Source organism: Sphaerodactylus townsendi, linkage group LG01, assembly GCF_021028975.2.
Source record: "Sphaerodactylus townsendi isolate TG3544 linkage group LG01, MPM_Stown_v2.3, whole genome shotgun sequence".
Taxonomy (NCBI): domain Eukaryota; kingdom Metazoa; phylum Chordata; class Lepidosauria; order Squamata; family Sphaerodactylidae; genus Sphaerodactylus; species Sphaerodactylus townsendi.
The window spans coordinates 62,193,609-62,219,538 of record NC_059425.1 but is presented as its reverse complement, the minus strand read 5'-3'; the positions used below and the strand labels follow the sequence as shown (position 1 = coordinate 62,219,538).

Sequence of the window (25,930 nt, the reverse complement as noted above, 5' to 3'; positions counted from 1 at the left end):
TTTACTTACAGATAAGCAGGTTCTCCAGAAAAAAATGGCAATTGTAGCAATTCCAACCAAGGCAGTTAGGACAATTGGCTCCCAAGGAAGTCCATGGAAATCAGGTCCAGGCTGCATGTCTTCAGGCAGTGTTGAAACCAGCTAAGATGGAAAAAACAACAACAACCCACAAACTTTAAAAAAAAATTGAGTCACACAGCTATGTGATTTGATTCTAAAACAGTCCATTGAATTCAACACAACTTCCTAGGCTGTGTGGGACAGCACCTAGTTCTATTCTGACCAAAAGGTGGGATAAACATAAATGTAATAAATAAAATTTATTTCCATTAAGCAAAAGCTTATAAAATCAAAAGCGAGTATGATCCTGAGTCCAGCATGGATACCAAGAACTTCATATAGCATCCAAAAGAATCGTCAGTCTCTCTGGAGAAAGACCTAGAGGTAAGCAAATTAAATATTGAGAGATTTCCAGCTAAATAATTTATAATCTCAATATAGTTTCCTAACACAAAATTCTTATATTTTCATCATTCTTAATTACTAAAGCTTTTTTTAAAAAAAAAACCTAAATCCATTTGAACTTGTTTTAAGTATTCTTCAAATTAAAATTTAAAAATAAAAATGCCATTATGTTCAAAATTAAGAAGATCACTCCTGGGTTCTGAAACACTACTGAACTTGTTATTTTGCATAGAACTTTGTTTTCTCTTAATAACCAGTGCAACATCCACTGCCACTTCAAATAGTTGACCACCACTAACATACTATGCTTATGCTCACATGTTAATCAAAATAATACTATAAACAAGAACTTCTGTTTCTGCTCAAGAAATATAGGAAAAGGACAGCAAACTTTTTTTTGCCTGAAGCAAGAATACTGATCACAGGTACAGTACAATAACCACTTCTCTATAAATTACATATCTATTCAGCCCTCTTCCAAAGAACACCAGATAATATTCATGCTTCTCCCTGCTCCCTTTTACCCCCACACAATCCTGCAAGATTAGGGGAGTAATTTCCATATAAAGTCCTTCAGACAAATAATTCATAGTTTGGGGGTTGGCTGTTATTGATAGGTTGATGATACTCAGCTCTATAAAAACTTATCCAAATCTCCTGATGATGTGGCAAAGGTGGTTAATGGCTAAGAGCAATAAAATAAACAATGAAACTAAATCCTGACATGATAGAGCTAATGCTGGTTGGGAAGGCAGAGATCTTGAAGGACATCATGCTCTCCACTTTTGGTGGGGTCCATAGCAGACTCGATTAAAAGCCTAAGGGTAATACTGAATCCAACTTTATTACTGGAGAAGCAAGTTAATGCAGTTGCAAAAACTGCTTTCTTCCCAAAGAGTAGCTGGAAAGAATGTGTAGCCAGTTGATGATTTTGCCTATTTGCATGTTGGCCCCTGCAGAAGGCCCTTGTCAGATGAGTGATGGTGTTGTGGTGGAGCATAGGAGGAGGGGCAGTCCTGCAGGTATGAGGATCCAAGAGCAGGAAGGCCTTTGTGATAGCAAGTATCTTGAACTGAACCCTGTAACTGATGGGGATAGACTAGGAGGGTGATGTGTTCTCTACCCGACTTTTCCATGTTGACTTTGAGGTGAGATCTCAAAAGGGACATCTGTGTAGAATGCATTACAGTAACTTAGTCTTGATGTTATTACGGCATAGATCCAAGTGTCAGATGAAACAAGTAAGGGTAGGAGACCATCCTCTGTTGTGGCCCTCACCTTTTTGGAATGCCCTACCTAATGATGTCAGGAAGGCTCCAGTGCTCTTGATTTCTGGCAAAGTGCGAATTATTTTTACGCAGGTAACAAGATTGTACTAACAAAAATGGCTCAGGCAGATTTGGTACAGGGGCAGAGACCACTGCTTTTACTGCTGGGCATAGTATGCCAGATGTCAGTTGCAGTATGATCGTACTATGTAATTTCTACATCGACATGTCATATTCATACTTATGTTTTGTTCAAGTTCTGTTTTCAAATTTTTGCAATCCAAATCCTGCTGTATTGTTTACTGGGTGTCCCATCCTCTTGATGACATTGATTTATGCTACATAGTCTGCCTCAGTGAGTAAAGAAGATTATAAAACTCGTCAATAACAACAATAATAATTCTGGGCAAAACAAGAACCAATGCACGATACAACACAGATTTATAAACAAATCTGCATTTGAATAAATAGCATAACTTATCTACTTACTTGTGTTACTGTTCATTTGACCATCATCAAGAAACTCAGCTAAAGTACTAATGGAGTTTAGAAGTCTGACAAGCTACTACAGTACTATCAAATATTCTACAACCTGCAAATGTATTTATTGTGTCACTTTGCAATCATGAAACATTGGCCGCTGCAGAAACAATATTTTTTTTCAATCAAATGAAATATCAATTCATTTCTAACACCTAAAAACCAAGGGAATTCAAGAAAAACATGATCAATAGTATCAGTTTTCCCTAATCAGGAGGCACAAAATCTATCAGATAATCTATCAAAATATCTTCTTGTAATAACTGTTCAGGGAAAGGCATTCAGATGGGGCAGAATAAAACCCCTTCTGTATCTCAGTACAGCCGAAGTCTCAGCTGGGTTGTTGACTTATACAGATGCTTGATCTGAAATAGAACATGCTGATCAACTGAAGATGCATCCAGCTGATCCCATAGCTACTGCTTCAGGATTGTATCAAAAGGAGCTCTGAGAGTCACAAAAACTGTTGCTAACATCCCATCCTGGGATCTAGTATACTTGGAAGCTATATGATAAAGAGTATAACAATGATCAGTTGAGCTCAAGCCTCTTTAAAAATCTACCTCATCTCAGCCTAGTATTAATTCTTTCAGCCAAGTTACTAATGTATTATGAAGAAAAGAAGCATACAATTTTCTGACCATTGAAAGAAGACTTATTGGTTGATAGTTAAAAGGATATGGTGGGTTGCCTTTTATATACTGGCACAATAGTTGCTTGCCTCCAAACTCTAGGAATAATTCTGGTCCTAGCTATCTGTAAGAAAATGGGTGTTCAAGAATCTGCCCACCAACTGGAATTAGATCCAAGGAGGTTGGTTGGAATTGGATCAAGGCCTAGTGCCATTTCCATTTTTAGCTTGCTAATCAAACACTTAAATTCAGCTTTTATAACTGATGACAATTCAATAATCCCAAAACCTAGTTTCATGCTGCTAGCAATCAGAGTAGGTAAAAATCAATGATTTAAAAAAAAATCAGATTCTTAATTGAAATGGGATTTTTTTAAATAAAATGCTTTTTGAGTAAAAATCTATCTAAAGATAGATTTCTGTGTACTAGAGAGAAGTCTGTGTAATATACCTCTGAAGATGCCAGCCACAGATGCAGGCGAAACATTAGGAACAAGATCTACCAAACCACGGCCACACAGCCCAGAAAACCCACCACAACCAGTTGAATCCAGCCGTGAAAACCTTTGACAATACATATCTAAAGAAAGTTTAAATAGTTTTCTATTTAAGGTATATTATAGTCCAAAGGCTGATGGTCATAAATTATGATTACTTTTTAATTCTAGAGCATGAGGATGCATACTCATGCAATATTTAACTTTTTAAATAAATAAATAATTGATTCATAGTGTCATGCTCTTCCAAAGGTTTCTGTAAGATTATTTTGGGAATTTTTTCTATCTAGATGATAATATCACACATATTTGGTTTTCCAGTTCTCAAAACTGTGAATCTGGGTCAGTAGAGCATGCATCTTCTTCACAGCAAAAAATGCTATGTACACAAAATCAACCCATTTAGCTCTTCTGCTAGATTTTAAGAAGTTGAAAGAATAGATTGTTTAGAGTGGAATAGATCTGCACAAGGAGCTAAGTGTGAGGAGGGAGGGGTTAGAAGTAAAAATGAAAAGTGAAACCTTTTGAGCAGAATACTCTACAAATCTTGGGATCTTTGTATGCATAGAATGATTATCATTCAGATTCAGAGACCTTTATTAGGCATATACAGTATGGGGACAAAAGGAAAAAATAAATCCAATAGAGAACAGTGAAAATAGTGTGAACAGAAGCCAAGGAAACCTAGTTCAAAGTGCGCAGCAAAAATTTGGCAATGATTTCCGTTATTTCAGTCTTGGGATTATTGAGAAGAAGAATCATCTTTGCATTGGTAGAGAACCCAGCCGAGGTTAAGGCAGAGAAATTGGGCCTAAAGCTGTTATACTTTGGGCAGAAAAGCAAGATGTGTCCAAGAGAGTCAATATAGGAAAGGCAAAAAAAAAAATGTCGATCATGCCAAGGGATGTTTAAGAATTGGCCTTGAAGTAAAGACGAGGGTACAAGGGTGAACAAGAACTCTGTGGCTTGCTCAAAAGGTATTGAAATTCCTGATCAAATTTATTTTTAGTTGTCTAAAAAACTCATTAGCAGTGAGCATGAGCAGGGACTCCCAAAGGATTATCATATTATTCTCTCTCTCAAGGAGAAAATCTATAATTGCAGCAGGCCATAAAAGAGACCCAGCTGGGAATACGAAGTTCCTATAAGTAAGTCAAGCATGTGTGCAAATTGCAAATACTGCAACAAAAAAATACAAAGCCTGGTGACCTGAATGAAACTGGAGGCAGATAATTATTAAATTATGGCAAGGTGAACTATCCATATATTTCTAATAGTATAACTAATACAGTGGGGTTTTTTAAATATAACTAAAACTAATCTAAAAAGTTATTATTCTAAAAACAGAACCTTCATTTGGTTGTAAATATTAAGATTATACCAGAAGAATAAGTCTTCTTGGTTCTAATAATAGATTTATATTCACACTTTAATGCAAGAAGTTGAGCTAACATATTCTCATAATTATGTAGCCTAAATGGTCTATGCATATATCACACTGCACCCTTAACTGATCTACAATCAGCTTGAAACCACTGTTCCTCCATCCACTTAGCAGAACGACATGGGTATAAATAGTGTAAACTGGCTGAAAGATTTTCAGTAATTCATCCACATTCTGAAGATGACTATTTAGAGAGGAAGAGAAAGAAATTAACAATTTCTTCTGTATAACTTCCATCTTGTGGGCCCCTTCATTAATTCCTTGGTTTCACCTTACAGTATTTGGTATAGTTCTGACTCAAAATAGGGGTTGAAGAAGGGAAAACAAACTTCTTGCTCTGGATATTTACCACCATCTGAAGAAGTAAACAATCATTGCCCAGGTATTCTTTGACACAGAGATTTTTAACTAGAGGTAGTAACTGCAAGGAAGCAATGAAATAATCACACTTGCACCACAATGATTAATGCTAGTGAAGTCACCCTCACAGATGAACCTTGGGCAGCCAAGGATTGTTAACCCGTGGTTAATAAGTAGTAGCCAGAGTCTTCCTGGGATTATTTATCTAGGTATCCCATGACTTCCTCGATTCCAGAGGAGAGCCCATCAAATGATTAAGCAACTGTCCCTTACAGCTGCTCTGAAGTAGTGTCTTGTTTTCCCCATTCTAGCAATCACCACCAACAACCAATAACGGATATAAGGAAGCAGATTTAGAAGAAACCAGGAGAAGATACACATTAACCAAAATAAGGGAGATAGACCACAATTCCAGGCACACAGCTACTGTGTAGAAAATCTCACTAAAAATGGATAAAACTTCCCAACAAAATCTTTTAAAACTTTGCAGGAAATTCCAGCTGAAGGGCCTCTGAGAATGTAGTATATTCGGGGAAAGGTATCTTTTGGAGTGTCACTTATTATCTTTTGGAGTGTCACTTTTATACCGCCCTTGGGGATAGGGCGGTATAAAAATCTAAACAATAAATAAATAAATAAAAACAAACAAACAAACAAACAAACAAAAATTCACAATTTAGAATCCTGACTTATTCTCCCGGCTTACAATATTCTATGAAACAATCTTTAAAATCTTGTTGATCATTCCCAACTCAATTACTAGCTCTCCTAGATGGTAACAAAACTGGATACTCCTTCTCGCAATTACCTCCTAAGGAGCATAAATTCCCCATCTGTTGTTCCAGGTATCTCTGTCCAAATGGACTCAGATTAGAGTCACAGGCAACAAAATCAGTGATAATGGATTATCATCCTCCTCCCTGTGAAAAGGCTTTTCATTATCTACAAAGAAGGCAGGAGGATAAATAACACTGTAAAATCCTTTGCTACAAGTATGCCAGTATCACAAAATAGCAAACATTTCTTATTTTACACTTTTTCTATTTCACTCTTACCAGTTAAAATGTCATAAAGAAAAAAAGTATTGTTTGGACTATTACAAAAATCAACAAAGCCCTGAGAAATTACAGGAAAAAATACAAAAACCTGTGCCCAAGTTGTCACAGGCATCCAGACACTTGGATTATCATGCAGAAAGGAATACTCCAAGCCTAGATGATCCCCAAAGTGAAACCAACACTTTTTTTTTTTAGAACTCTATCAAAATCTCTCATTTGTTTACAGGAGACTTCTGGGGGAAAGGTATCACGTGAAGTTCCCAGAAAGTCTGCTTGCATACCAGAGAAACCAGAGTCATAACAAACATGAACTTCACAAGTAATTCGTATGAAATAGCACCATGAGAACTCGATTAAAAAAAATGCCTGCCTCTATGTTCAATTCACTTGTCACAACACAAGTCTTTTCGCTTCAGCAAGGATCCACAAAACCTCATCCTCTTCCAGTGTCCTATGATTTTCTCAGCAGTCTTTGCCCCTTTTCCAGCACCGCCAAAACAAGCCAAATGGTTCCTAAATCTTGTATGAAAGCACCATCAAAAGTAGGGGGGCTGAAAAGAAGAAAATGTACAAAGGGAATGTACAAAGGGAAGCGGGATCTCTCCTGCGTTCTCTCTCTGTCATCTCTACAAACCCCATAACACTAACCTTGTTTATCGTCACAGCTCCTCTACAGGCCTGCCAGGAAATTCTCGTCCCTAGTCCTGCTATGGGGCCCGACGAACGACTCACACCTCCCTACGTCAAGTGGCTTTTTAATGGGGAAAATCAGCCGACGACAGAAAGGGCTCCCTGAACAAGCACACAGATGCGGCCCCTGAAGCGCCGGCAATTCCCACGCTCGGTCGTCTCCGCCCCCGCCGCTCACCTGCAGAAGGTGGCCCGTGAGGGACGCGTAGCCCCGCGAGAGCGGCCCGAGGAACAGCGCGGTGGAGCCGGCGGGGGTGGAGGGAGCGGCGGGCTCCATCCGGGAGGGCGGCGGAGGCGATGAGCGCTTCGAAAGGGACGACGGGAGGAAAGGCGACAGCGGTGAACTTTGTCGCTTTCGCGATACCGGTTGCAGATCCTCCTTCACCGGCTCCCGCAGGGCCACGTCACCTCAGGCTGACCCCCTCTTCGGTTACTAACGTCATCAACTCATGACGATACTTTTCAGGGACGGTTGAGGAACCCGGAAGTGAACTAGCCATCGCAGCTCCTACCGGAAACCGGGAGGGACAGTTTCCTTGTGATTGGAAAGGCCGACCCATGAAGTGCCGCGGATTACTTTTCACCCCGATCGTCGTCAAATCTTTTGATATACTCCATTGAAAGCAGACTAGCGTGTAGGTAGAAACGAGGCAAAACAAATGCCACGGCGCCTCGAAACTTCAAAAGGGCGCACTAGCTCGCTCAGCCTCCACGCCCCACCACTACCCGTTTACCGGCAACGCAACAGACTTAAACAGAAGCGTCTAAAGGTCCCCGGTGTTCAAGAAATCAAACTGCTTGGAAAGAAGGTTTGGTCTACACATGCAGGAGAACTAGGCGGTAGAGAGAACTGCACCGTTTCGAGGTACAGATGGTGGGTGCTTGTCTAGAATGGATCTTTACACAAACTCCGACAAAACTAATCCCCCCAATCAATCAATCAATCAATCAATCAATCAATCAATCAATCAATCAATCAATCAAAGCCTCCCTGCTGACAGAAAACTGCACTGCAGGGAGAAAGGCCCATACTTTTGCCTGCTGTGCCACTTCTGTTGGCAAGGAGTGTTTAATATTCAGGAGCATTCAGAAATGGGATTTCCCATCTACAGTCTCAAGTAGTACAACCCATCCTACCACATCAGTGCTTAAAATACCCAGTTTCCATCTCATACTGCTGCATGTGTATACCAGGTCCAAGTCTCATTACTTTCAACAGTAAGCTACATATTACAGGCAGTTCTGACATGCACACAAACAGCAATCTCAAGATGCTGCAATTCTCAATGCATTTATGAATCTTACCAAACATTCATAGATCTTGCTTCAAAATTATGCCATTCTGAGCTTGCTTGCTTAAAAGTAAGTACTACTGAAATTTGCTACATTCAATTACTATGAGATAAAACTAAGTACATACTTGAGAATGCAGTTTAATCCTATGTACACTTTCTTAGACAGGACATTTTGCTTTTTAAACATAAAAATTTAAATTATAAATATAAATATTAAACAGGTGAAACACTTACAAGCTCTGTGATGGGTCGCATATTTTCTTTGGCTAAAAGGATTGCACCATCCAAGGCAGTCAAAATTTGTGGAGCAGCAGAGTCTGCTTCTGTTGGATTACTATGCTCTTCCATGGCATTGTCTTTAGCATTAGGTGTACCTTAGGTTAAAATATTTTTTTTCATTAATTATTTTGACCAAACATTTGTATTTTGACAGTGTAAAGATTTGCTTAAGTGATTTTACCTGGATCCCACACTTTTGATTTTCCATTTTACAACTAATCTACTTCAGATTTTGCAAAAATAAATCCTGGTAAATTCACTAAGACACTACGTAGTAACTGAGTTGAGCACTGCAGTCCTACTACTGTTTGTCAATCCTTCAGATTTCTCTCTTTTTTATCCGTTGAGTCATGTCTGACTCTTGGATACTCTGTAAACCAGCCCTCTCCATGCTTCCCTGTTTGCCACAACTTCTTTCAATTGGTTGATGTTCATGCCCATGCCCCTCTTAATGGTTTCCAACCAACGAGTCATTGGTCTATCTATCCTGTTTCCGTTTACCACTGACCATTCCAAGTCTCTATGGAGAAAATGTTCCAAGTGTTAAGACACAGGCTTTCTTAACACCTGCACTTAGGGTTAGCAGCTTGATCTACAGAAATCACAAGACCACAAGTGATCCGGCCATGCTGGACCAGATTAACAGGCCATCCAGTCCAACACAGTTGGCATTACAGGTAGGCTAAGATGGTCCCTTGCCAAACAGTATCAGCTGCCAGTGGGCCCACTCCCAGTGGCTTCTTGATAGTGAAGGAGAAAGTCGGGAGGGATCAGGTGAAAGAAGAATCCTTCAGATTAGACCTATTAAAATATCCTGCTGATTTCTCTGCATTAATCATTTGAGTGCAATAAAACTCTCATTCCACCATTAACAGAAAAATCATACCTTCGTTGTAATCTAGAGACATTTGTCTATGGAGCATTTTCTCAGTGGGGGATCCAACTCTTTGAAAGTCTTTGGCTACACTGACTGACTGACTTAGGAAGAGGCATAAAATCATTTTAACTTGGCCTACATTAGAACAGGCCTACATTTAGCTTGGCCTACATTACAGCAGTTACATACATGCATGTAAAGCAGTCTCTTTCATATAAATGTAAATTGGGATTTTTCAGTTTTAATCCCTTCAATATTTTCATTAATAATAATACCCAAAAATGTTTGCATATATTTTCAGTAATCGAGATAATAGTGCAATTTGCAAACCATAGAATGTTGAATATTGCCTAACTTTTAGACTTTACCAATTTGTCCTCCTTAAGAACTATTTCAGTAGCCAACCACTTTGATTTTTATTGAAAGAAAATACAAAGTACAAAACAACCAGGGAAGCTACCTGTAATAAAATCTTCTTCCATACTTATCCTTGAATCAACTGGTTCAGAAGCTGTATCCACATGAAACAATTGCTTCTCTCTGTCAAAAATATCCATACCTTCTATTTCATCCACAGTTTTAGTTGCTGCCAAAACATTCACATCTTCTTTTGATTCATCCAACTGAAGAACACCTTGCTCTTCTGACATCTGCTCTGTATGTGGTGGGAGTTCTTGATCTGTGTTTTCTGCTGGGCTTTGTATAGCATGCCTGTCATCTTCAGTTTGTTTTGCATTAGCTGCCATGAACAGAAAAAAAACAGCTTCCATTTTAGTTTCTCAGCTGGAAGTAATGAGTGTCAAGAAGTGTTACCACATCTTATCCTGCAAGGTTACAGAGCAGCTCATTCTGCCATCTACTTTGCTTGAAAATAGCTTAGGCCTATTTCATAGATACCAAAACGTTTTTAGAAAAATTATCCAGAACATAAAATATCAGCAGTGTGAAACATGAACAGTACAGTTCTAAATAGTTACACCCTTCTAAACCCAGTGACCTCAATGGACTCTGAAGGGTACAACAGCTTAGGACATCATTAGATGTTTCCCAGCAACAATGGGAAATAGCACCTGTAAAAGAATTCTAGTTTCTGCTTCAAAGAAAACAAACAGCTAGCCCTGAATGCTATAGAGAGGAATTTGAAAACATGGATTTGGTTTTAGAAAGGTTTTCAAGACCAAATATTTTACATCAATACTTTTGAGTTGGTATTTTTTTAAAAAAGGTAACATTTCCTGAATGCAGTGTTTCCTTCAGCAGTGGATTAACAAACATCTCATGAAAATGATATGCAAATTATATGAAACCAGATGGCTGCAGCTCATGTGATATACTTCAGAAGAATTTCCAGAAATGAAGAAGCTCTCCACTTTTGTGAAGAAAAATAAATAAATTTTGGTATCAATAGTAAATTCTATCTATTTTTAATCAGTTTATGGTAAATTTTATTTGCCCATTTTCATTCTGAAGGGAAAAGGTTTTCAAGCTGCATTGAACTTAGGCCGTTTCCGCACGGAGGCGGAGGCGGCTGGGTTGGCGCATTTTGCGCTGACCCGACGACGCTGGGACCGTTCGCACGAATGGTCCCAGAAAGAGCCGGGACGACGGCGCCGCGGAGCGCCATTGCCCGGCTGACCCGGCGCATCCCTGGCCCTCCGGCACGTCGCCGAGGCCTGGAGACACGCCCCCCGGCCCTGCGTGACTGCTCCAGCGTCGCCGGGCAGGGGGGCATGTCCCCCGGCCTCGGTGACGCGCTGGAGGGCCGGGGACAAGGTAAGTGCAGGGAGGAGGAGGGGGGGAAGCTCCTGGAAGCCGCTGCTGTTCGCACGGCAGCAGCTTCCAGCCAGCGTTTCCACAACAAGTGCGCTTCCAAGTGCACTGTGGAAACGCCAGCTTCGGGCTGGGCGGGCGGCTGTGAAGCAGCTGCGCCCCCTGTGCGAATGGCGGCCTGGGGACAGCGTTTTTGCCGTCCCCAGGCCACCATTAAACGCCCGTGCGGAAACGGCCTTAGAGTCTCCACATTTTAATATAGTGCTGTTTCTGATTTTCTATGCAATAGATGTATAACAGAAAAACATATATAATACTGAGCCTGAGAGCATATATTTTGTAACTCTAAAGTCCATTTCGCCCAACAGTGCTAACTAATGCAGCATGAAAGTATTTAACTTGTCAAAAAAAAATACACATCCAGATCACTGTATAAAGGACAGCAGAAAACTATTGCCTGCCCTCAAGAGCACTGAACTTGGCAATTCCTGCATAACCATTTGAGGAGGTTTGAGTGGTGGGTATCTTTTAAGCTGGGGAGAGGAGAGAGATTTCAGGTTTGCTATTTTAGGCTTGGTTTTGATTGAAAATATTTTAACTACTATTGTAAGTCACCTTGAACTACAAGGAAAGGTGATATATAAATGTCTTAATAAATAAATAAACCTTATTAACATTTTGTACTGGACATCAATGAGGCTTTCAGTTCTTATATAAATGAGGTATTTTCATACTTGGTCCTAATAAGTTTCCTTCTATCAAGAGAATAGTATGTTAGACTTAGTTGTAGTTCTTATTGAGGTAGTAAATATGTGTCTTGGTTAAGTGGGAACTCGCATATTCTCCTCATACAAAATAAATAAATAAAAAAGGCCACCAGATCCTCCTCATAGATATCTAGAGATTAGGGAGAAGAGCTTTAGCCTTACTTTAACCTGACATACTGGTTTTCAGTGAGATATGGATGAGCATCCAATAGTATGAACATATGCTATCTTCAGTTTGAAGTGATAGGCTTATTATCTCAGTGAAAATTAAGGCCTAGCCTTCGATTACACCACAGTTCAACAAATCCCAGGCATCAGGATGCCATGGTGCCTAGTGTGTTCAGCAATTATTTCAATGTAGCATGTCTTGGTTCAATGGAAGTTCAAAGCTCATTTATTGCTCATTGAAACAATTTGTTAAAAGAAAAGTGCATTTCTTTCACTGCATTTCTTACATTTATTTGTAAATGTAAGTTTACACTATTCAGTAGAGCTGAATGAATCAATTTCTTACTTTCCACCATATACAACCTCCATATACAACCATATACAACCATATACAACCATATACAACCATATACAACCTCCAATATTCAATTACGTGGAGTTTTTCAAGCAATAATGAAATTATTGCTTGAAAAACTGGGAAGTACAGGGAGAAAGCTTGCAATTCAATTCTTTGCTAAAGAAATCCTAAAGCAAATGAAGCTCAACAACAGTACTTCTGAAAGAAAACACCAACAGCCTTGTGATCTCTTCGCTTCAGTGTTGCCTCACTTATAACACTAGGGGTAATTAAACTGGCCCAACTTGTAGATCTGTTATAAAGATTCTGTAATACTGTACGAGAAAAGGCAGATCAGCAATAACAGCAGTGAGCTGCAAAGAGAAAACTGCCTGCAGGGTTTTCTGGGCTGTGTGGCCGTGGTCTGGAGGTTTTAGCTCTTAACATTTCACCTGCATTGTGGGCTACCAGCCACAGATGTGAGTGCATTGTTAAGAGCTAAAACTACTAGATCACAGCTACACAGTCCAGAAAACTGATTCTGGCCATGAAAGCCTTCAACAACTACTTGTAGCTTGGAGGTGGGGAGGGAAAGGAGACAGAATATTAGAAGGAAGCACAAAAACGAGCTGCAGTTCTCTTCTCATGCTTGGGAAATATGCCATGCCTGGAACGAATAACATTTTAAGGCATTTACAGTTTATCTTGACAAAAGTTGCAGTCTTAAGCATGGTTACTTGGATGTTCCATTAGACTCAACAGATTTACTTCCAAACAAATGGGTTTACAATCATTCCAGAAATCATAAATAATCTTAACTATTCTGTTTGGAGACCCTCAAGTTGCTTCAGCATGGGCCTTATCCATTAAACTTTAGTTAAAACATTGTATTTTCATCAGGAATAAGGGAATTAGTTAAAAGCACTAATCACTTTATGCTTTCATTTTGATGTAGTAAATTGCCCTATCAGCATCTATCCTAGACAAGCATGTGAATTTGGAAAATCCTTTCCAGCTGTCAGCATCAAATTTGTAGGTGCCTGTGTGACTATGTATCTGACCTTTTTAAAAGTCCTGTCGCTTTTAAGATCTTACCTGTAATAAGCACACTAGAACCCATCTCTGATTCTAGGGGGGATGCAAGTGGAGCACTCTCACTAAAAGGAGAGTATTTGTGTCTTAGCGAATACATTAGCTCCTGAATATCATCCATTAGAGCAGTTTCTTCATCAAACAAATCAATTTCTTTCACAACTTCTTCCTTATTTTCTATCTCCCTTGAATCTAAAATCTTTTCCACAACATCCAGAATATTTGACTCTGAAGATTCAAGGATCTGGTCCAGAGCATTTTCAATCTCTTCATGATTGTTATTTTGTTTCTGAGCAAGCATTAATTCCAACTCCATGTCATAAAACAAGGATTCTATCCTGAAAACATGTTGCTGTCCAAGGTATTTTTGTAAGCGTGCAATACGTTTTTCATCAAGAAATGCCTTCATTATAGCAAGTTCTCTTACAGACTCCCCGTATTCTGGCTCTATAAATTCCTTTTTTATTTCCAAGACAATGCTAGGTGTGGAGAGATCATAGGAATGCTGGTGTTTGTCTGCAAGTTCTTTCTGCAGAGAATCCTCAACAAGGTGCTCTGGTGTTTCCTTCCTGTCTCCTACTTCAGAAATATGTAAATTGGTTGATATTTTGTCCTGAATGTCCTGGAAAATATTCTTTTCTTCAACCTTAGAATTTTCTACTTTGGGTAATGTTGACGGCTCCATCTCCTCCTGCTCTTCCTTTTTGTTTTCTGTCATCTCGGTTATTTGAGAAACTTCATGCAATTGCATGCTTTCATGCTCTTCATGCAAATGTTGCATGCTTTCCTCCTTTTTGCCCTGCTCAAGTGTTGTTATTGCTTCTTCTCCTGTTTCATCAACAGGATTAGCAGCTCTTGAAATAGCATCATTTGGCAATTCTGCTTGAGGGTTGTCACTCTGAACATCTAGTTTTAAACTCTGTTCATCTAAAAGTCTCTCTTTAGATAGTTTTGCATTAACAGCATTTTCATCTTGTAGTAGTTCTTCCAGTTCTTCTAAGTCGTCGTCTTCCTCAGCATCAGTCTCTACAGACTGGACTTCTGCTGTGGAGGATTTCTCTCTACCTGCATTTGCACCAATAACTTTGTCCATGAGTTCAGCTTCATGGTGAATAATATTTTGCTGAGTATGGTTTCCATGCTGAGTTGGGCTCATTTTTTCTATAGTAGATATTTTATCTATTCCTTGCTTCTTAATACTTCTTGCAAGGCCTTCATGGCCATCTAAATACTGGTTTTCAGTTTCCTGTTTGGTTGTCTCTTCAGTATTTCCCTCAGTGGAAATGTTTTCCACAGCAGAGGCATTTGTCTGTTTCTCCTTACTGAATGTCTCTGTTAGTTCAAAATCTTCTTCACCTTGCTGTGTGTCATGTTTTGTTTTACCTGTGAAGAGATTGCTATCATCCTGATCACTTGGATTTCTATGTTCTTCCAGCACCCGTGGTTCTCTGTTCACAGATTTCACATCCTCATAATCTTTTCCGTCTAATTCTTCCCATACTATTTTGTGTGCTGTATCATTATCCAAGCTTTCCTCCAAAATGCTCTCCCTTTCTCTTTCTTCATCTTGTACTTTATGAAGGAAAAGTCCTTCTGGATCATCTTCAGTGTCACCCATAGGTGGTTTTATAGTTTCTTCTTTTGCTTCTGTAGGTACTTTAGATGCCTGGCCATCTCTGTAATTAGAAAAGGCACCAATATTATGCATAGATGTGCTTTGCAATTGATTCTGTGTACCAGGTTCTGCCTTACTTTTTGAATGTTCTTCCTCATAGTCCTGAGTTTTATATTTTCTTTCCTTAAGATCATGGTCATCTGTATTCTGTATTTCCTTTGTAATATGATCATATTCTGTTGATGAGGGACCATTTTTTGATAAAGCCTCCTCTGAATGAGTCTGAACATTTTCTTTCTTGCTGATTAGGACCACTTCATCCTCCTCTTCCTCCTCTAAGTCAACCCTCTCCCCATTTGTTTCATCAGTTGTTCTTTCACCTCCACTGACAACTGCAAAAATTGAATCCCCTAAATTTGTTAATAAACCAGAGTTCTCTTTTTTCACATCAATGGATTCTTTGAAACCTTCCCCAGTAATATCAAGATCATTCATTTCTGACTCATGGATCCCCTCTGGTAACATCTTTTCAACTTTTGGATCCTCAGAAGATGTAACTTCATCACTGAAAGACAGCAAAGGAATTCCTTCTGATTGCTCTTCAGATTCTTTCAGCCTCTCTGCATTGTAAGAGTCAATATCCACATCGTCCATCAGACGGCCATCAAGTGATGTAACAAGGCTAGTTGTCTCATCATCAGACACAACAGCATCTGCAGTTGAGCCAAATTTTGTTTTCAGCTCCTCTGACACTTCTTGCTGTAGAAGTGAAAAAGCACCATCATCTTTGCCTCCATAATCCGATTGTTTAGCTTCACCCTGAGAAATACTAGAGTTTTTGGCACTTTCATGTTCTGGCACTTTTAAAATTTCCTGCATTTCTTCAAAAGGTTGATGTGCACTTTGGTCTCCCTGAGGATTGTCTGTGTCACTATTTACAGTGAAGTTCTCACTCTTGGAATCAAGAGCTCCCTCTACATTCTCATCCTTTTCAAAAAGAAAACTGTCCCCTCCATCACTGCTTTCTTCTAAGGCCTCTTCAAGATCATCAGTCTGTGGATCAACAGATTCTGCAGGATCAGCCCCTTCAGTGTCCTCTTCCTTGAGAATTTCTACCTCAGCTTCAGCATCACTAGCTACTATGTCCTCTGGTAATGTTAAAAGTTCATCCACATTATAATTCTCAAAATCATCTTTGCCTCCATCAAAACAAACAAAATCTGTTTCCTGCAAGGGGAAAAAATGACACCTTTAATTACATAAGGGATTCTTAAAGATTATAATACTGCACTTTATTTGTTGTTTTTTAACGTAGCTAAAATAATAATTCCCATGAAAATCTGCAGATGGTTCATTCATAGTCTAATCCAGAGAGCTCTGGTGGCTGGGGATGGCATGCTGCCATGCCGCCTCCAGAGGGCTTTCAGGTGGTCTGGAAAACCCTCAGCCATCTGAAAGTCATCCACAGGGTAAAATGAACTTAATGTCAATCAACTTGGGCTGCCCATTAAAGACAGCAATATGAACCACCCGAGAAATTTTGCAAGATTTACAGAGTCATCCTGAGCAGAGTTCTACTCTTCTAAGCCCACTGACTTTGATGGACTAAGAGGGTATACCCAGTGGTGGAATTCAAATAATTTAACAACCAGTTCTGGTGGTGGGATTCAAATAATTTAACAACTGGTTGTTTACAAGCACCATTTTAACAACCGGTTTGGCCGAAGTGGTGTGAACCTGCTGAATCCCACCACTGGGTATACCTCTGTTTAGGATTATATTGCCAGTCCTGTGTGTATTTAATTAATAGTAATCCCTACTGAATACAGATCAGATTGGTTGAGAGACTGAACATCAAGATCTGCAGCAATAAGGAATGTATTCTTCACAGAACAATGCAATACAGGTGTTTAGTTACAATTTAGAAATTTTGCTTCCAGACTCCAGAAACTGCAAAAATCTAAACTAGCAGTTTCATGAAAGAACCTGTGAATATTTTGCATAAATCACAGACTATTCTTTGTCTGTTCACATACTAAGGTTGTGCATAGTGGAGTATGCCTGTTCAGCAAAGCTGATTTTGTCTGTTTTTATTGTGCATCTCACCTACACCACCTGAACAACACAGAGGTACAACTGGTATAAATCTTGAAAACACAAATCACACTGCTTTAACACCACAGCCAAGTGGTGTAAACAGAAATGCTACATGTGAAGAATCAGGAGGAGTCTGGAGAAGAAGGCAGAAAAGAAACAATTTGAACATCTTCTTCTGCATCATAGTTATAGTCCCCCACCCCATTAAAACAGCCATGTAATTGTCCTATATAAGAGTATGGGACAGGCAGACGGCATCCTTAACAGGATTGTGCAATGCAAACCACAAAGTAAAATGCTTTCTACTAACTGTATTGTAGCCTGCCAGTTATTTGACAGTCTATTTTAGAAGTCTCACAAAAAAGCAGGAGGCTTGTGAAATCCCTGATAAACAGCTGATGGGCTGCATCCAACTTGGTGGTATCCCAAGTTCTAGTCTGATTTACAAGGTTGTGGTTTTGATTCTGATCAGTAGCTGCCTCATCTACTGCTCTCCTTTCCCCCTAAAGTTGATAGGATATAGTTGTTTTCTCATTGTCTACTCCCCCACTTTCTTGGTTGGATTCATTATACATTCTGTTGGGACTATAAGCCCTTTAACAGTCATGACTTATAAATATCCCTGACTTTTCAGGTTATAGTAAATAGAACAAACCAAAAAAAAACTTACATCTGTTGGTAATTCTAGCTCATCATGGGTATAAATATGGTTTATTTCAAGTAAATCCTTTGGAAAATATCCAAATTCACTTCCAACCTGCAAGGAAAACAGGAAAACACAACATTGATATAGACACCTCTTTTGAAGTTATATTTCTGTTAACTGAGATTCAGCAGTGATAACGGACTGTATGGAAGTGGCAGTGCCCCTGTCAAGAGTATTTACATAGTGTATGTGGACATCCCAAAGAACACCACAGGGCACTTGCTTATCCTTTTTCAAAACAACTGCATTGCATCAGAACTACTTCTGGTTCTTACTAGGCTGCCAGATTCAAGTTAGAATGTAGTGCAGGGCCTCTGCTTTATAAGGATTATAGAATGAAACCATATTTGAAATATTTATTTATTTATTTGGCTTGCTATCCTGTCCTTTCCCAGCCAAAGCCAGGCTCAGGGTAACTCACATACATAATAATACAAGTTCCATATAAAATGTAGCAAGCAAATAAAAACCATTAAATTACAATCTCATACCCTTATAATTTCTAAAACTGGTGACAACAAAGACTGTCATATCAGGAACCATTTTCAGGTCCTGAATTACCTAAAATTCCTCTCCCACCCATCATAAACAAATTAAGCAGATAAAGGGCAGAGAAAGAGAGGCAGATCAGGAGGGACAAAAGTCAGCTGGTAGTCAGTATGACTCTTTTAGAAACACAGCCAGATATTACAGAAAGGCAACATACCATAACAGATTTATGGTGTGCTGAGGGATGAAAAATCACAGTAGCTCTTGTTCTCTTCTGGTGTCAGTCTGAAACGTCTATAGTATACAATGTGCAACTGTTCTGAAAGCAGGGTGGATCTGATTTAAATCAGCAAGACTTGATTTAAATCACGGTTTTCTACATTCTTGCTGGTATAATCTTAACATTTACAACCAGATCAAGGTTTCCTTTTTAGAATAATGCCTGCCTTAACCAAAGATAGATAAACTTCATTGAAATATTCCTAAACTGGGTCTCTTTTATGGCCTGCTGCCATTATAGATTTTCTCCTCCAGGGAGAGAATAATATGATAATCATTTTATGCATATAAGGATCCTGACATTTGTGGAGAATTCTGTTCAAAAGGCTTCACTTTCATTTTTACTGCTAACCCCTCCCTCCTCACACTTAGATCCTAGTGCAGATCTATTCCACTCCAAATATTATTCTATTCATTCAACTTATTGAATCTTAGCACTTAAGAGGTCAGGTAAGGGGTTAATTCTATGTGAATAAAATTGCAAAGGAACAATGGGATTAATGTCTTTTTTGCAACTCAATATGTTTATTTTATAACATTTTCACTGTAAGAAGAGGCATGTTATCTCTGAAGACACAATATCAGTTTTGACTGCAAAACCAAGCATGTGTGATAATATCTTCTATATGGAAAAACTGCCCAAAATAATCTGCCAATTGGCCATGCTGACAGGGGCTGATGGGAATTGTAGTCCATGAACATCTGGAGAGCCGCAGGTTGCAGACCCCAGTTCTAGAACTTTCTGGAACAGCATGACATTGTGAACAGATTAATGGAATTCATTTACCAAAGCTTTTAAACATTGCATGAATATTCAGGCTCATGCTACATAATTAAAAATTAATCCTTTCATAATGAATAACATTTGCACCATAATATAGCTTAAATAGAAAACTATTTAAACTATCTTTTGATAGTTTTCCTCAAAAGGCCTTTTATTTTAAAAATTTTTGATTCAAATTTAAAAATCCAATTTTTTTAAAGTAATTGATTTTTCTCCACCCTGTTTGAAAGTATATCAATGTGTGAAAATCCACCCAGGAGGAAAGATGAGATAAACATGATATAGAAAAACAATGAATCACTGATGTTGAAATGTAAGTTCTACTTCTATGGAGTACTGCAAAAACTGTATGACATTTAGGCAATCTTCAGAATAAAGTTAGCCATTCCTGAAAAAAAATAAGAATGGAATTTTGACCCTATTTATATTTACTTGGATAGCCTCTTGATTAACCTGAGTTTTAAGTCACTTGAATTTATTGCCAACTAAGTGTGTTGGGCCAAATTGCATAATATGTTTGGCCACAAATTAGGCTGGGCTTTCCCCATCCCAAGGCAATTTCCCTACAGCCACATGGCAGCAGTGGGGAATTTACTACCTCAGATACAGAAGGATCCAATTCAGATTACAACTATAATGCGGGGGAGGGAGAAAGAAATAGTCCCCCCACCCGATGCCATTTTGCCCACCTGAAGAAGTCCCAGAGAATATTTTGCCTCACTATGGGGCTGCATGTGCAATATGCAGTGGTTGAACAGCCCTTCAATGGGGCAAATATTTCCCTTTTAACTCAGAGAAACAGTAGGGGAGGTGGTTAGAGCCCCTCCTCTACTGCTATGGCCCCACTCAAAATCAGGTCCTTTCAGAGAAATAAGTTCCCCACAACCGTTATGTGGCTGCAAAGAAAGCAAGTGAGAGAAAGAGAACCCAGGCCCAAACTGTGGCTAAACAAAATACTTTGGGTTTAGCACAACATTTAAACCTACTGTGTGATTTAAGAATGCCCAACTTCATCTGAACTGCACTCTGCTCTCCAATACAGTGTGTTGAATTTTGTGTTTTTAGCAGCCGTGGTCTTCATGATGTAAAATAAAATATAACACAAGAAGGCCATATTTTTCAAGAGCCACAGTACCAGAGGCAAGATCATTCTTCCCTTTGCCTGAGACTGACTGACTAGCACAGGTGAGCAGGTACATTCAGTTGAGTAAAGGAGCATTCTGATTTATTTCCCCCATGACAGTTTGTACATACAAGGCAATTCACCCCTAAAATCTATTGTGCTGTTTCCCTCTTTTGTCTCCAAATTACGTGGGATGCTACAGCTACCTTATAATTTAATGCTTTGCAGTGTTTTTAAAGTGATGCAAGAGTGATTATTTAAAGTGATTATTTTCTGTCAATCATCTTTCACCCATGACTAAACCTAAATATTTTAAAAGTTTCATTTTCAATAGATGACCTTGCATTCAAATACTCCATATTTAAGTCATCCTTTAAGTCATCCTTTTAAAATCTGTATTTTCATTGCAGACCTCTCAATAACGCTATGCTATTTTGACTTCCTTGCCATTATTCACCTTCAGTATTAGCATAAAAGAATTCATTTTTTGCTCGTGTATTGTTTTTTTTAGAAGTTAGGCACAGGTGATCTGCTGCTGAAGTCACATGCAAGCTACGGGAGACAGCAAACACCCTTCCTAATGCCTTGTACGCTAGACTCTCACTTACAAGTTCAGATAACTGCTGTCAAGAAGTCAATATTAACGATGGCGAATTGCCACAGAGATTAGATAACCAAGGCAATTAGAAACAGGCAGAACATGTTAAAGGCACATGCTCTCTCTAGAGATGCCACGAAAGAAATATGCCCCAGGAACATTGTCTGTTTCCTTAATATCATGATGGTTTTTGTTATCAAAAAACAAAGGACTGTTATTTCTTGGGCATTATTTCTGATGTTTAAAAGTAATTAGATAGATCAAAGTTTAATTTATAGTGAAATTCTATGTACAATCATTCCAGTCTATGGTCAGTCTAAGGGGTTAGATAAAGAAACTTCTGCACAAAATTGCATTGTGAGCCTAGTAAAAATTGAGAATGATTTCTTAGGTGTCAGGTTGTGGAAAAACATTTTAAATTCAAAAGTGACTGTTTTTAGAGCTCCACATCAAATTCTTAGATGGCTGTCCTATGGAAGGATGGAAAAACAATGCCCACAGTTCTTAGGTGCCAGGCAACATCACATTTTTGAATGACTGGGGTTTTTTTGGAATTGATTATTTAGGTTTACAATATGGTACAATAACATGAATATCTAACAGATATTTTGCACACAGAACTGAGGCTTTCCATATTGTTCCCTTTGTTAAACATTTATAGTGCCATCTGGGGGAGGTGGTAGCTGTGCTGCGGCCAGGGATGGCACAGCCATGTCGCCTCCTAAGAGGTTTACTGCGATGTGACCATCAACCTGACACCAAGGCTCCCCTATCTCTGTAAAAGTGCTATATGTAGTACAACGAGCTGTGCCACCACTTTTGCCAGCATACATTCATGCCGGCAAATGGGCACATTCCTGGGCCAAAAGACCTCAGGAAGGTGACGAATGCTGACCCTGCCCTGGAAATGCCTTCTTTGGAACTGCACTGGTGTCCCTGCATAGCACTCCTGTGCAGCTCCTCAGCACTACAGCATGTGCCCCAGTGCCGTCATAACTGCTCCTTGCACTGATACAGGGTCCCACTGCTTCCTCAGCCCTCTCCCCCTTTGTGGAATGCACTGTCAGTTTAAATAATTGCACAAACATTCTACATCCTAATCCATGTTTACTCAACAGATATTATCAAATATAAAGGGCAAGTAATTGCTATAATATTGCAAGCTAATTCTTAGAATTCTCAGTCTACCTTCCAAAGATAAGATCAGTACATACACAATAAAGAAAGAATTTTAAATGTGATCACAACTAAAATACAGTAGCTTTGGCCTAAACTGAAAGCACCCCTGCTTCTGACATGTTAAATGCTAGACAGAATAAGCTGACTCATGCTAAAGATATCAGTGTCCATTACAAGGATGATCATCAACAAATTGGCAAAAATAGACATTAATCCCTACGTTTGGGAAAAGGTTGATAAGGTTATAGCTGGAGATGAAACACTCCACATAAAACTGGTTTGGGCTAGGGTTGCCAGACTGCGCCTGGTCACTGGCAGGCGGAAAGTCAGAAAACTGGTGGGAGGAATGTGAAACACCTAGGCTCCTTCCACACATGCAGAACAATGCATTTTCAATCCACTTTCACAATTGTTTGCAAGTGGATTTTGCTATTCTGCACAGTAAAATCCAACTGCAAGTGCACTGAAAGTGGATTGAAAGTGCATTACAGTGGAGGAAGACTAGGGGCACATCCAATAGGACATGAGAAAAAGCTCATTTTAAAGCACAGTCCATGGCAGTGATGGCATCACTATCCCATGACCATTGTACTTGCACAGGGTAGGCCAGCAGAGCTGTTCTTGGTGGTCAGAGGCCTGCTGGAATCTGGCTTGCAGAAGGAGGTGGACTGCTTGGTGGCCTGCTGTGACCATTTTGCTCACCACTTTTTTCAGATGAAATATCTCCTCCATTTCAGCTTGGATTCTACATTAGCAGAGGCAGGGTCACAGGGTGCTGCCTTGTCCAGTTGTTTGGGATACTTTTCAGTTTGTTTACTCTGCGGATATGGACAGGATCCTTGGAGGCTTGAGACATACCACCTGCTTGTATGACACTTTCCTTAGGGCTATTTAAATCTGCTAGAAGCTGGTTGACTGGGTCTGAGAGGTAGTTAATGCCACCATGAGGGAGGCAGCCAAAACCCTGAAACAGGCTGTAGTTCATCCTAAGGAAACCTACCAGGTCCCAGGAGTTTTCAATAACTATTAACAGTCTTAAATGTTCTATTCTTGAGCAAGGTGATTGAATGTGTGGTGGCAGGCTTTCCTGGATGAGGTAAACTGTTTGGATCCTTTCCTTTCCATTTTTAGGCTTGGTTAGGGGCTGAAACCTTAGAAGCACAGAGTTTCTGGTGTTTCCTACAGCTACCCTACATCACACCCAGGTTTTCCCAGGAAATGACACAGAAGTTCACAGGATGTTGATTTTTTTAAAACGACCCATTGGATACTCACCGTGAAGGGGTCTTCTCCTTGGTGGTCGCAGGCCATCTGGTTGGGTTGTTCGCTGCCCTGCGGCGAGTAGGCAGGAAAAGGCTCTTTGGTGACTTCCTGTCAGGTGTCCGTGGTGGTGCCACCCCAGTATCTGACTAGCCGAGAGTAACAGTACACGGCAAACGTAACAAAAGTACAATATACAACACCACGGCCCAACATACCATGAAGGAAACGAATAATCCTATTTAAAAGGGGACCAAAGCAGCTAAACAACAAAGAACAGGTAGCTTCTGAACTGTAAAACTATAAAAAACCTGTAAAGCTGATATTTAGAGAGAACACATTATCGGGTCAAGCAAAAAACCTGGTGGGCCCAGATGGCCTGCGTACTCACCAAGGAGAAGACCCTTTCACGGTGGGAGTATCCAATGGGTCGTTTCTCCCTGGTGGTAGCAGGCCATCTGGTTGGGAACTTCCCAAGCAAGTGCCCTTGAGAGAAAAGGGAGGGTCTGCTATCTCCCCGGATAATGTGCTCCAGTAATCAGCCTCCCAAAGGAGCCTGCACCGCATCAATGGATGCCAGTCCTATAATAAGTTTAACGAATGAAGAGGGTGGAGCCCATGGATGCCCTACAAATCTGTTCAAGTTGAATAAAGCGCTGCTGGAGAGCTGCATTACGGGCCGCCGTGTTCTTGGTGGAAGGGCTGTAACTCCGGTCAGCATGGGAATCCTCTGGCCTTATGGGCCTCAAGGATGCAGGCCTTAATAGTAGAGCTGATAGAAGCAGCCGCCATAGGTTCCGCCCAATCTGGGCGGGCTGGATGTTAGCAAGCATGCCTCATTTCCATGGAGTTTGTTTAGTACGTATCAGAAAGGTTCCTTTGAGAGAACGCCTCACCATCCAGGTGCGATGCCAACGGCGCGCTCTGGGGTATGTGGGATTCGGACAAAATCTTTTTTTTATTTTATTTTTTTTGTCAGAAACCACCTTCCCTGCTGCAAAATGGAATTTGGTAGGGATGCCACTTTTAGGTCTAAAGCAGTGGGAAAAAAGCATAAATTTCTGGATTAGTTGGACATGGCTCTAATCTCTAATACCCTTCCAGCGGAGGTTATGCGCTACCAGGAACAAAAAGCTTCATCCTAAGTCATTCTCTTAAAATGTATAGGGCCGGCACAGGAAGTTCAAAGGAGGGTTTGGTAGGTGCGTGCCTAGCACTCCCATGGAGACGCTTGCAGTAGGGAAGCTTACGCTGTACTGGCGTGTTGGGACTGAGAAACCCCTTTGAGAATTTCCAGAAGGTGTCTGGGTGCCCTGGTGATAGGCATCCCCTCTGGCCCCAGGTAGAACCAAGCTGTAAATGGCAGCTACCTGACGACTTTTAGGGTGGAACTGCTCAACCCTGACTCCAAACCCTGCCTCTGCAGGAATTCCAATATGTACAGCAGGGGAAGCTAACTCAGGGACCTCTTCTTTTCTACCGCACCACCGCGCATTACAAGCCTTCCAGGAGGAGTCAAGTAAATTCTGATGGGACTTTCAATTCTAGCAGCTAAAATAGCCTCTTTATGACCCTTTTAGGATAACCCCTGCTTTCTTAATAGTCTCCACTCAAGCGCCAGGCGGCTAGTCTGAGTTTCAGCCTGGGCTAGGATGTGGTAGGGGGCCCTGTGGGAGAGGTAGGTCTGGCAGCTGTGGTAGAACCAACGGTGGTGTGACAGGAGATAGCTGCCTTTAGTACTGAGTACTCAGGTCCTCCTGGGCCAGTTCGAGGCTTCCTGCAGGATTTCCCTCCATTCCGACTGCACGCAGTGGAGAAGCCCGTGAAAAACTTGGGATCTGGAGGAAAACATAGAGGAACCCCTGTGGCCAGGGAGCTTCGAGCTGCGATCGGGTCGCTGCTGTCAGCTCAGAATGGTGGCATCTGGTGAAGAATACTTGATCTGAGACACAGGAGTGATGCAGCAGGTCGACCGCTTGCCATCCCGGGTCAGCTCCTGGGATGGTCTGGAAAACTGCTGTGGGTTCAGCCTCCACTTGGAGCTGGAGAGCGTGGGAACCGGGCTGAGCCAGTCGGGCTTCCGTGTTTAGTGAGCCTCGAATGCTTTCGGCTCGCAGGGATGTAAGACTCTTGTTCCACTCTTATGAGATCACACGCAAAGCTTCTCTGTGTAGGGCAAGCGACCTGGAGTCTTGAAGCACCACGCGGCTTCTGCAGAACAAGTTGCTTGAATGATTACAGGGCCTCCCACTACATTGCTCT

The 25,930-nt window shown here is 40.4% G+C and overlaps 1 protein-coding gene across 4 annotated transcripts in view; it reads right to left on the bottom strand.

The window, feature by feature from the left end:
* MIA3 (MIA SH3 domain ER export factor 3) overlaps window positions 1–25,930 on the bottom strand; it is a 52,213-nt gene that overhangs the window by 15,846 nt on the left and 10,437 nt on the right. For 3 of the 4 annotated variants that reach the window (XR_007244885.1, XM_048501509.1, XM_048501609.1), the window contains exons 3-7: window positions 17,921–18,007; window positions 13,542–16,380; window positions 9,865–10,143; window positions 8,483–8,622; window positions 10–141 (exon numbers count right to left, since the gene is read on the bottom strand). Coding sequence is in view for 3 of the 4 variants with exons in the window: in XM_048501509.1 (XP_048357466.1) it covers window positions 10–141; window positions 8,483–8,622; window positions 9,865–10,143; window positions 13,542–16,380; window positions 17,921–18,007 (3,477 nt within the window). In the remaining variant the exon portion in view is untranslated. The remainder of the gene's footprint in view (window positions 1–9; window positions 142–8,482; window positions 8,623–9,864; window positions 10,144–13,541; window positions 16,381–17,920; window positions 18,008–25,930) is intronic. The other variant, XM_048501679.1, reaches the window with a different exon arrangement.